This window comes from Ciconia boyciana, chromosome 2 (assembly GCF_034638445.1).
Source record: "Ciconia boyciana chromosome 2, ASM3463844v1, whole genome shotgun sequence".
Classification (NCBI taxonomy): Eukaryota; Metazoa; Chordata; class Aves; order Ciconiiformes; family Ciconiidae; genus Ciconia; species Ciconia boyciana.
The window spans coordinates 141,529,351-141,542,770 of record NC_132935.1 but is presented as its reverse complement, the minus strand read 5'-3'; the positions used below and the strand labels follow the sequence as shown (position 1 = coordinate 141,542,770).

Genomic DNA, 13,420 nt, shown 5'->3' with positions numbered 1-13,420 from the left:
GTTTTAACTGTCTGCGGAGGTGTTGCATTCAGGTCCAAGCCTATAAACACATCATTGTTTGCTTAAAAATGAACATAAAGTAAGTTTGTGTGTTTTGAAGGAACAGGGTCATAACTGTAAGAAGAAAAACAAAAAGCCAGTGGCTAGTTTGGTTTTTTTACAAACTCTAATAACCTTATTTTACAGTTTCTTTTTAGCCTCAGTCTAAAATTCCTAAATTATTCAGTTTCTCTTAGCAGAGACCTCAGAAACCTCAACTAAGGAAATGTAGCCAGCATTTAGCAATTTTAAAGCAGACGAAGCTTTCTGCTTACAATGCAATGTCCTGATGAACATACAGCTTCTGAAAGAGAAAATATTACAGAGAAAAGACAAAGCATAAGTGTCAGCTTAAAACAGTGTGATGCTTTGAGGTAAAACCCCAAGACCTGTTGGTAGGAGCTGTTACAGCTGGAGACCTGAGGTCCTGTGTTATGTTGTATGTGAGGATTTAAAGGAGTGTCAGAAAAATTCATTTAAAATACAGAAAAGCGTCAGGAGATAAATTATCACCATCTATTGAAAATAAGGACAACTCAGTTCAGATCCTTCATATTATTAAGCTTTCAGCTGCATAGACAAATGCCTCTCAAAGTAACCACCTTCCAGGAAAGTACATATTTAATCAACTCTGTTTTAAGATGCTAAAAAATAAATCCTTGATTTATTGGATAGCTATTTCTCCCACAACTCTTTTTGCTCAAAAAAGAACAAAGAATGTGGAAGATATAAAAAATAAACCGCATCGGGGCATCAGGAATATCACAAAAAGAATTTGAAAGAATATTTTTAGAGAGTTAAAAGTTAGTCCATGTAAAGCATAACAAAATTTACCCTTGTTTACTTGCAGACATTAATTTCTGCCTCCAGTAGTTTGTAACAGTTTCTTCTAACATAACCAGATGAATGAATGGACAGATTTTAAATGTTTTATTGCTTACAAGTTGTCAAATAGGTTAAATATCTGGTAAAGGAACAGAAAGCCAATCTTCAGCAGGAATAGTTTTTGTTTTTTGGTTTTATGGTTTTGTTTTTTTTTTTTTTTTCCAAAAATAACTTTGCTCATTACATTTTGATAATCTCTAAAAAATTAATGCCTAATAAATCTGGAATGCTATTTCTGAGCCTCATCATATTGCACAAGTTTTCATGCTTATACACTACTGCTTTTCATGTGCAAATATAAGGCAATTATATCATCCCACTGAACAGAGTCTAAAATCCTTGGAACCTGGTGCTTATCTTGAAGTTTTGATTTCCCTGTTAAAACTTTCAGGAGAGATCACAAGACAGAGTAAAGTTTGATATTTATTAATACATATATTTGAAAGATTATTTTCTGAATGTAACAAATATAAAAAGTTATCAGTGTTTACAAATTGTCAAAAATGTCCAAAGTACAAAAGGATACAGTACATTAGTTATATGGAAGTGATTGTACTCTCTGGCACTGAAATCATCTTAATGCTGTGGGCATGCACAATATACACCGGAAAAACTCATGCATCGATCAGAACAAACAAGGAAATAAGACAATTTGCTGCTTTCTCTGATTACAAATTCATTGCTTCTGTTAGTTTTCTTTCCTCAGGAATACCATTTACCTGCAAATAGATGAGAATTTATACAATCCATCAGTGGCAGATGACGCTTCAACAATACTGAACTGTCAATTGGTAGCACAGCACAGAAACACCACAAGTACAACCTGGGCCAAAAGACGACATATATGTGAAAATGCTTTGCTTGCTTTCTTCTGGGGAAGGAGAGATCTGGGAAAAGTTGTTTAACTGGGAATTCCTCTCTCTATTTGGGATCTAACAGACTTCATAGGGAGACTGTGAAGCTCAAAATGGAAAATGTGGTATACAGTCTACATGCACTATTTAGTCTTTTGCATTATAGGAATATCCTATAAACTTTTTCATCTAAGCACCTTAAAATAGTCCTCATGAATGTTGCCAATCGACAGAGAGACAATTACAAGACTTAATATACCCTTTCATATTGGAGACCAGAGCAATTTTCAGCAGTGCAATATAAACGTTAGATGTGAGTTGTCATCTTTTGTACAATTCTTTCCCAATTATGTTTTAACTTTGTGAAGTAGTTGAGCATTATGTCACCTATTAAGTCTGCATTTTTATATAAGGTTAAACCCTGTTTCTTATTGGGGATTCAGATAGTTCCTAAGAGGATAGTGGTTATTGGACACAGTCTGCTCTTCAAATTACTAAGTACGGTCTACTGAAGCTTTAAAATAGAAATATCTTCTTATTCATGGTGGTGACCGATAGTATGTTAATAATCCTGAGTAAATTATTGGGAATTCTCTGTAGGAAAGGAAGAAAATTAAACAATGAATGTCTAGTTCTATACTTTTTTTTGGCCTTAAGTGTTTTAGTTCTGTAAATTTTTTACTGGAACAGATCAATAAAATTGATTGCTAAGTTTGTACTGATGCAACTAAAAATCTTAGGAGCACCTGAATTTTGTTTTAAGTCATAACATTCTAAAAATCTCACCTTCTGACAACATGAGTCACAGATATCCTTTAGAAGATAAACCGCAAGAGGCACATGCCATCATGTCATGAAGTGCTTGCAGTGTTACCTGCACATATGAGTTACGAAGGAAGGTGTCATTGTAAACTAAGAAAAGGAGGAAACATTGTCTGTCCCAAATATGTGTGTGTGTGTGTGTTTCCGTATTTCTGAGATCTTGTCACAGGCAGCGTCTGTGATGAATATGAAAGAACAGGTGTATTCTACCAAAATAACGTACTACAGAAAATACAGACACGGGAGGATTTTTGAGATCTATTTTTATGGCAGTTCTTCATTGCGACTTGCAAGAGACAAACCCATGCTAGCTTATACTTCATACCTTTTAGAAAATTTCTCACTGCCGTCAACATACAGTACTACCAGGTGATTTTGCATCTTTTTTACTGCAAGTCAGACTGGAACTGTCGTAACAAGAGTCAGAAGAGCTGAACTGTGTGGCATTTTTATTCTGCCTTCTAAATGCCTGCACTAGTGAGTGTTAAGACTATGCTAAATGTCAACCCAAACCAGTGCTGGAGGCTCTGGATGGATACTGCCAGGGTCATCTGACATTTCCAATATATGTATAATAAAGCACACAAACAGCAAAGCTAGCAGAACTGCAGTCAGGTTTTTTTATAAATGTGTTTTTAATTTCCAGATAACAAAACACACCCACATGGGCAGAAGCATCTATTATATACTTGCCTCAAATCTTTGAAATGTTGTCATACGAAATTCTCCTTTAATCCCCGAAAGCAGTAATGAAGAAGAAGGATTTTGAATGAAAAGAAAGATTTGCTTATGTAACTCCTAAGTTAAAACAAGTCTTCCTCTTGGAGCTGTAGTTCCCGTATTATGTTCAATACATATATACCTGGAGTTTTGCCTAAATACCTCTTTGAACATTCAAAAATTATACTTTGGCCTCTACATTTTCCTTGTATGATCCTTATACCCTTTCACATGGCTATGGCTGTAGCTTTTTCTCAGACCTGATAAGCTAACTAGAGAGAACAATCAGCCTTAGTCGATACTCTGATGGGATCATTCACAACCTCAGTCAGGACATTAGGATTTGTGGAAATTATGTAAAAGTGATGACTAAAACACAGGAAATGAGCAGCATGGATATTTGCCTCACCACAGATTCCCCAAAATCAACTCTTTATGCTTAGTAACAGCAATAAAAAGCTCCTTCAGAGCTTAACTAGTATTGGCGGGAATTAGAAATTTTGATTCTCTATCAAGTTTTAGAGAATCTGAAGAGTGTAACCACATTTGGGAATCTGGCTGTAGCTTCATGTCGTAATAGACAATGATTTACATGAGGAGGTTTCCAACTTAGCTATACCAGATTCCAGTGTCTCATGCTAAATCCTAATATAGCATCTCTCCTACTTGTTCAATCAATCCTATCCCAAAATTTTCACTAATGTATCAAAAAAATTCTGGAATGACAATGCTGTAATACTTTACTATATTTGAAAATGGTTTCCACTATCCACAGACTGTATGCGTTTTGACTACTGATTCCTCCACACTGGTCACTTAATAGTTACAGTATTATCTCAGTACTGACCTGCACTCTGCTGCTGTGGAATCTGAGTCTGATGTGGCAGGTTCCTACAAAAAACAACTGAATATCTTTAAGGCTTCCAAACAAACTCTGAAGTATGTTATACATAAAAGTTCAGTATTTAAAATTTGGGGGTTTGCTTATAAAGCAGTAATCCCCTTTCACTATGCAAATACAGTTGTCAAAAGGTTAGCCAAGTCAATGAAAGAAAGAAAATTAGTGTTAAGGCGTAGTTCCTATTATTTTACTTGTCAAGTAGGTTCAAAGGCTCAGACTTGGTGAAACACCAGAGGTAACAAGAGTCACCGGAGGTTTCTGATGTTATGCAAAGTTTGGTTTCCATAAGTGATGAACAGAGAAAAGGTGACAGTCTTTGCAACTTAATTATTGACCGTGGAATGAATGAATGTTCAACTAGTTTTACACATCAGACCAGTTCACTTATCAAGGCAAAGTTACATGTTTGTGTCCTGCTTAAGTGTTTATTTTAACAGCTACCAGATATTAAGGTTGTTTCTACAGAAAGGAATTTGGGGTTGGAATGTAGGTGAAGTGGATAAATACTCTATGTACAACTTAAGAAAGCCTTTGGTACAGGCTTTGGCACCCCAGTCATAAAAAATTGCTATTCTGGATAGAGAAGAAACTGTAAAAGACGGGGTAGAGCACTTTGTTTGCAGCAGTTGTACAAGGGATAATTTATACAGCTGTACCTTCTGGAGAATGTAGCTTTGGGACAGGGAGAAGAAAACACTCTTCTAGCAAGTATCTACATTATGAAGGGAATTCAGGGCAAGCATATGTAAATTAGGGCCAAGTTAGTGCTGGCACTGGACCAATATCACTGGGGCCACACAGGCCTGCCAGCTGCGGAGCTACCGACTGGAGATAGTGTCATAGCACGGCACTGAAAAACAACGCCAGCCACTTCAGAGACCACTGCCTCAGACCTGCTCAATCCCAGACACCTCAACCAAACCTTTTGAGAAATACCTTTTTTCTACAGCACAACCGACTTGTCTGAATTAGACCACGTGCAAAGCACTAGACAGGTCTGTCTCGATAGTTTCATTAAGTTACTGATAAATTAACTTTTAAGGAATAGAAATGAATATTTTTCTGGTTGCTGTCTTGGAGAGAGGCTGGCAACAATGGAAACGGCTGAGAGCTCTCAGTGTGTTCATTGGCAAGCCTGTATTTATTATCTGTGTAATGGAATACGCTCTTCTGTTCAGTGTTAACATTTCAAACATAAACCATGTGTGACAGGTACATGACTAACTACTTACGAAGTCTGGATTTTCTGGTATGAAACTACCACCAACACAGTGGTAGTTTTATATCAGAACTCCAAAGACATGGGTTAAGAGGCAGGGTGTCTAAAATAGAACAGTTTTAATTGATCCCTCTGTCAAAAGTAGTTTTTCTCCAAAATACGCAGAAATGTAACTGTTCCATGCAAAGCTTCTTGCCAAGTCTGCAGACTGAAACCCAGCCGTTTAATTTTATAACAGAAGGCCTTTCTTTCTGCTAGAAATGCAAACATCAGAGCAACCCTGAACTACAGAGTCATTACTGATACCTCCATAATAAATACATTTCAGATGACAAGCACTGGAATCCATAGTTAAATCATGCAACATAGTGAGTATTAAAAAATAAAATAAAATCTAAATACTTACTGCTGTGTTTGCATCAGTGGCATACTGGTATTATCGTAGCTGTCTGTGTGAAGGGGTGGTACAATCTCACCAGTAACTGGGTGAAACACAGGAAGTGTTGAAAGAGGCCATGCTATCTCTCTATTTTTAGACATGTCACGAAGCTCTTTGGTTGATTTCTGGATAGCACTGTGGTGGACCAACTGGATGCTATGTCAAAAGGAAATAAAATAGTAAATACATATTTTAAGCACTCTATCAAAATGGATAGACTTGTACAATTATTATTTTTCTTAAAAATACAAGGACTTTGATGCATGCTACAGACTCTATAGTGCAGCAATTACAGTCAACCTTTACACAGTTAATTTAATAAATATTGGATTTATTTACTTTTTAAGGCAGTAATTATTCCATTAGATTTTGCTGTCTGGATAAGTATTTTTGACAGGATCCAAGACTCTGTAATTTATGGCTAATGTTCCATTTATTTGCTGCAGTTAAAATAAAAGTTTTGGTTAACTCCTGATTCTTGTGGTAGATACATAAAAACTCATAGATTAATTTTAAAACACTCCATAGTATAGGCACTGGATACCTTCCAGGATATTTGTTCTCCTGTCCAATGCCTTTAGGATATAGGCTGGGAAGTCCAATAACCAGGAGTATAAATTACATATTAACATATTTATTCTAACAGCACTATTTTATTTTGAATTGACAGTCATTAATTTCAAACCCTTTTTATTCTGGTCTTCTACCCTTGCCAAGACTCTGATTTAAAAGCAGCTTTCACATTTATGAATTAAACCATGGATTAGAGAGAATGAAAGATTATGACACACATGTATGAAGCATGACAAGCTACTGAGAATGAAAACTAAATGGTAAAAGAAAAATAACAGGAAAGAAGACACTTACTCTGGTGTTTGCATGTTTCTCTTTTCCCTAAAAACAAAACAAAATTTATGAATTAAATAATAGCATTGATAGTTGGAACATTAAATCTATCTGATGATGAAAATAGTACAAGATGTAGAAATGCTGACAAGGTTATTGCTAAACGCAACTTGGCAGCATTTGCGACTGGGTTTATGATGAGGCCTTGATGAACGCACGTATAGAGATGTGATACTGATGACAGACACACACACAGACACATACAGAGAAATGAAAATGCAAGTTAAAGAACAAGCTTCTGGCTAAAATAAATTCTGTGACAAAATGAAATTGTAGTTTGTGTAAGAAATGGCAGAAATTACGTTACTTGCTGCTTTCCTTTTATGTGTTTTTCTTTTATAATATGTCTAAATTCAGTTCATATCCTCAACCAGATTTATTTTATAAAAGTTAGCATTTTAGAAATTACTTAATATTTTCCTGAATCCATGATCCTTTATTAGTATTTTATTTGTTTGGGGCATTTTGGAGAGTTGTGCGTATGTGGAGATTTTGTGGAGTTTTGTGCGTATGTTGAGATTTTTAACCCTTTCAACTAGAACAGCTAAAGGCCCTATATCCACTCTCTTGGAAATTACTGTATATGCTTAGATGAGAAATAGTTCAGTATTTCAAGCAGGTATCTTTTGGCCTGTTTTAAATGTTTTTAATGAACTGAATGGAATTATTCTAACAAATAGTCTTCTATGCATTATAATCTTAGAAAAATCTACAGTTACTTATTAGTGTGTTAAAGTACTCACACTCCTTCCCGTCGGCAGCACATGATATAGGCAAGTATTAGAAAAAGCACCAGTGCTACTGCCGAGGGCACTGCCAGTGTAATTAGGAAATCCGAGTAATAGTCTCTGCTTTTCAGTGTATCAGAAGGTGGCTTGTATTCTCCACCATCAGGTAATATCCCCTCTCCACGAATCACTTCCTGAAAGGTGGAAACTTGTTTTGTATTGTCAACCTGATACCCAGAAAAAAAAAAAAGAAGAAAAAACCAAAAAGACAATTATGTAACAAAGTAACAGAGTGTAAATACAGGCAGTATTTAACCAGCTATAACACATAAAATAATCCATATTACACATTTGACAAATTCTATACAATTTCATCCAATCACTTTTTTTTAACCAATAAAACCTTACATTTCACTGAAAGCTTCTGATCAATGCCATAAGTACTATCACTTTATTACTTTATCACATTATCACGTTATTACTTTATTTTGTGCCTACCAGAGATACTATGTTTTTTACAGATTAATTTTAGGGATATCTCACACAAATAGTATTTGAGTAAAAATTCAGTAAACACTTTTATTACAAACTAATTATTTGATACTGATTTCTTTTTGACAAATTAATCCATTTCTTACTAGTCTTCCAAAATAACAATACTGCCCTCTCTTGTATGAAGGTGGTAGAGATTAAGAGAGGAACACCTATGGATTTTCTTCCTCCTCCTTCCTATTGAGTTTCGCATCCAGTGCTCAAAAAAGCCAGAAGCATGAACCGAGCTGCTGAGGATGGAGCAGCTCTATTGCCTCCCCCACCCACCCGACATGAGATGTGCATTTAGTTGATCAGAGCCAGAGTTCCAAGGTTTCTCTACCTCCTAATTCAACTAACCTCCAGAAGGCTGCATTCCTGGTCACAAGTAATTTTTTTTTTATTTTTTTATGTCTGTATCTAGTGTTCCTAGAAATACAACCTTTTTTGCTACTGAATTTCCTGTTGCATTTAATTGACTGCCTTTCCCACATGACTTTTCAATTTTCTGCCTCCATTTTCTTGTTATCTTCAGTTAGCTATTACTGTTAAATTTTATCAGGGTTAGTTTCAAAACTCTCTCCAATCATTAAAGAAAATAAATTATATTTGCGTACATGCTTGACCTTTTGCCTGACTGTTCATTGAGAAATCTTACAACTGATGGTCATTTCTTTATAATTTACACTTTAAGTCACAAAATGCTGTATTAAAACTTATGCAATGGATGAACAGGTCTTCATGGAATGCTAGAAATAATGTTATGTTGAGCTTCAGATGCATACACATGTATATATATATTTTAAGTGTGAGACAGTTTGACAAAAATTAATTCATGTATTCTTCACTCATTAAATTCTGCAGTATATTTTATGTTATGAATTCTACCTGGCTGCTTAGCTGAATCTCAAGCCCTAAGCAGACACACAGAAAAGATGTATGCAGCTACTGATATGACTGACAGAAGCCCATACACAGTGCAAGAACAAGCTATCAGAAAGCAGCGTTAAGAGGAAGCATGTATTAAGTTGCCTCTCTTTTCAGTATTTGGGACCCACAAGCTTAAATCTTCAATTTAGGTGCTAACTGCCAACATCACCTCATAAAAAGTGGGAGGAAGAGGATACGATGGTTGTATTTTTCACTCACTGGTCTCTGTTGTGGTTATGGGAAATGGAGCTCAACTCCCTCCCAGTCCACAGATCTTGGGGGACTTCCTGCCCCTTGGCTTGCCTTGTGAAAAGCAGACTGTGATTAGATAGAGGGAAGCTTGGCTCCATTTTCCCTTTGATCCACCAGGTTACAGCATGCAGCAGCAATGCTGTTGGCAACAGCGAACCCCCCCAAGACTGTTTAAATTCAGTTATTGTGGCATGCTGCCGAAACAAGTGCCAAGTTCAAGGCGGCTGGGTTATAGGCTGCTGCAGAAAATTATGCTTCTCTGAGAGCCTGTTCCTGTTACACAATCTCTGCTTTCTCAAAGCAGCACGACAACACCGCATCATGATTAGTTTATGAGCCACTGTTACTATCAGACGTTTTTTCTGGAGAAGTACTCCTAACCAGCTGCTCTTCATTCTGCATGGGTACTGTTGATTATTCATGCACTAGTGCACTATTCCTCTGCTGCTCCTTTTGAAATTCACCCTGTTTTCTAAGGCTGTTTCTCTGATTTCTCAAGACCTTTCTGAATTCTATCCTGTCCTTCAATGCACCTGCAGATCTTTTCAGTTTCATGGGGCCTGCAATTTAATTTAATAAGCACATTCCATCATCCAGCTTACTAATGAAGAATGGGAAGGAATTATTATAATTCTGCTATGATTATGGCTATCCAACCAGCTCTCCACTCAGTCCTAGCTTCATCTAGGCCATGTTCCTGAGCTTGCTTATGAGGCAGTACCAAAAAACAGTACCAAAAAGAAATTACATCTGCTGCTGCACCTCTGTTCTACTTCTTTCTTGTAGAAGGAAATCTTGACATAGTTTGTTCTTGACTGCCTACTGCTGTTTTTCAGGTGCTGGTAAGTACTGCTGTGTACACTTGTACGTTTTGCAATTTCTCAGCAGAAAGCCAATACACAGTAAATAATCTGGATATTCTTTTGAAAACAAGTATTTTCCAGCTTTCTAACAGCTTTCCAAATTTATAGCAAGAAAGGGTTGGAAGTCATCTCATCAATTTTGTGTATCAATACCTTTTCTCATACTCAATACATTTTTTACATTGTACAAAAGCCTTTCATATCTCCCTTTCAGTTTCCTCTTGGGTAATGTCTGAAGTAGCTCAACAATCATCTACGTTTATGTACCTTCACTGTCTTTGTTCAAACTTATCTGCAACATTCTCTTCCAATACTGTATCATTTCTTGATTTTCCTTACCAAAACTAAACAAAAATAACTTTAAAAAGCCTCTTTGGGAATTATACTCCTTCCACGGCAATTAGTTTAATGTTTGGTTATCATTTTTCTTGTATTCAACTGAGAAGAATGTTCCCATTTATTTTGATTTCATTAGTCAACACTATTTTCTTTTCTTTTTCTGTTTCATTTTTAACATGAAATATTTTTCAGACAATTTTCAGAAATATTTCATTAACAGCATAGAAATACTATTTAACTGGTCAGTGCTGTAGACTCAATATTTGAGAAAACATGTATGTATACACACACACACACATTTTAGGAAAGCAAGTGTAACTAGCAGTATTAGCATGCTGAATTAATGAACTACACCTACCTAAATAATTCTCTCATTACTTTTAGTTCTGTAAGCCCTAGAGTTCTCTGGCCATTTATATAAATCACCGCTACTGAAAATGAATATGGTGCTTTCACTGGTGCTCAACTCTTACAGAATTCAGCCTACATAGCAAAATCCTTTCACAATCTTAAGAGTGTCTGCTAGATGGAAAACAATGTCCATCAGTCATGATGATGTGGAATTTTAAGAGCTGTCTGGCCAGGCTGGCAAAGCTCTTACCTAAATCATGTCTGGAATAAAATATTGTACTTCTACAAACATCATTTTTATGCAATAATAAAATAACTCACCAGAGAGATTTTACACCAGTCAATATGGAATTGAGTACGAAATTTTTTATCACAGGTTATTACAGGCTCCATTTCTTGACTGCATCTCAGCTGATTTTGTGGGTTTTCCACTTCTCGTAAGCACGAAGAGAATGGAACATCTGCCCCAACCATAACATACACACTGCAGAAAGAGATGAGTGACAGACTGTCAGGATACCTCTCACAAATCCCCAAAGGACAATGGCGTACTCTTCCAAACATGGTTATTGTTCACGGTAACATTCAGCTGTGCTTTGAGAACGAAAATTACTTTTTTTGGTTATTTTTCTTGATAGTATACTTTATCTAAGCATATGAATAACAGACTGAAATCAAAAGGATTTTTCTACCTACTTATTACAACTTATTCTGTTTTGCTGCATAATGTAGATGTTTGCTCACCATTGGAGTTGTCAATTTCTATGACAACTCCAAGTGTAAGTAGAGCAGCAAGTGTAAGTTCCTCATGTAAGTAAACCTTTACTACTTTTGAAAATCACATTATAAGAGTATAATTTTATCTTAAGGAAATCTTCAGTCTTGCTCAGCATAGTATTTTAAAAGAAGTTCTCCCCATGTTTTCCAATGAAATCCACAAGGACTAGTTATTTCTAAACCTAATACTAATATGAAGCTGCCAAAGCCCCCAGCTTCTCCTAAAAGATTCCATACTGTTGCTATGCACTGCCAACAAAATTTGCACAATACTGAAAGCCGAATGTAAACTTAATACTTTCATTTAGCATTACAGTACACAAAATAAGAGCTACCGCACTAACTGTTACTCATTTTCGTATTTAACTATGTAGAATGCTGCTGGAAAATACAGGCTGGTGCACCAGGTAATAATGTATCAATGGATCCTGAAACATAAATTAGGTCATGGTTGCTGTTTGGTATATAAGGCATTATCTGACTAAATGTTTGAAATGTAGCCGCCTGTGTTAAGTGGCTCTGCTATTACTCTGGATAGTACAGAAGTTGCTTTCCTTCTTTAGACGTGTTCAGAAACTCCAGATGCACAAAGGGGCTCTGAAACAGCAATCTTTTCTGCAGACATCTCGGATTTTGAACCCTCAGCCCTTTCTTAGATATTATTTGACACAAAATATCTAAAAAACCCTAAGCATCTTTATTTTTGCCAGGGAAAAGCACTACCACAACCATTTTTTGAAAAGACTGAATCCTTATTAGTTTCTAATTGAAGTATCATATTTCAGAACAGAATTTATGGTTATGAATCACGACTAGAAATAGTGCCTTCCTGCAGTTTACACTCAGTCACCCGAATTCCCCAGATACCTCGGCTTACCACTTTCAGATGAAAGTCCACAGTGCTCCTGAAGCATGTAACTAAATTTCACTAAGTAAGAGTACAGCTACATATGACACTGTTACATGCTAAATGCTCTTATAAATCTAAGTGTCTTTGTAACCTAAGCTCTATCGCACCTTGTTTCAAAATTTTGAGATTTGTGAATTGGGAACTATTGAATACTCGAAAAGTATGCCAAACGACTGCTCAGATGTAAGACTGGATTACAAAATACGCATGGTTACTACCAACTGTTTTATAATTAATGGAATTTATTAGTATTCCTTGGACTGTAAAATCAATACATAGGAACTGTCGCCTGCTGAAATGATATCTAACATGATAAACCCGCAGTATAACAGGGGCTTGGAACATGAGTAAACTTTTCGTATCTAATACCAATCTGGATTTCCAAAATACAAAACAGCAATTGCAAAGTTTCTAGAAAACCTGAAAAAGTATTAAGCTTTTCAGTAAGGAAAAAAAAAAAAAAAAGAGTAAAGCAAAAACATTAGACTGACACATGTGCTTACCCCTCTTTCATGTCATTAATAGGAAGTGGAACTCTCCCTCCCCTGTCGAGGGCTGAAGTAATGTTTATAGCATTCAAGCGTTCTGGCTGCCATACATTTTTCACTGCTCCGAGAAAGTCGCCAAGAACTTCACTTGCTAACATTTCTTCTACGTTCATATTCCTTATGAAGAACTCCGCTTGGTACGGCAAAGGAAAATCTGGTTGTGATGAAAAAGGAAGAGTTTTGCCTTAAACAAAGGCTCTGTAACAAAGAATTTGAAGTAATGATTAACCTAATACCACTTTAAGGCTGATAGACCTTTCCAAAAATCTTGGATTTAAACTAGCTCATTTTGAACCTAATGTGATTATGTTTAATTAAATAGTACTATTAGCTGTAACTTAAGCTGAAAACCATTGGCTGTTTATAAAGCAACTGGGAGATGAAGGAGCGGACTAGAGGAAAAGAG

General features: G+C 36.0%; 1 protein-coding gene across 1 annotated transcript in view; it reads right to left on the bottom strand.

Annotated features, from left to right (window-relative positions):
• Positions 1-1,328: 1,328 nt before the first annotated feature.
• The window catches only part of SGCE (sarcoglycan epsilon), a 32,754-nt gene continuing 20,662 nt past the window's right edge, over positions 1,329-13,420 (bottom strand). The window contains 7 exon segments of the mRNA XM_072854251.1: positions 1,329-1,643; positions 4,168-4,211; positions 5,847-6,035; positions 6,747-6,773; positions 7,529-7,740; positions 11,101-11,263; positions 12,970-13,168. Of these exon segments, the coding sequence (XP_072710352.1) occupies positions 1,627-1,643; positions 4,168-4,211; positions 5,847-6,035; positions 6,747-6,773; positions 7,529-7,740; positions 11,101-11,263; positions 12,970-13,168 (851 nt within the window). The 3' untranslated portion in view covers positions 1,329-1,626.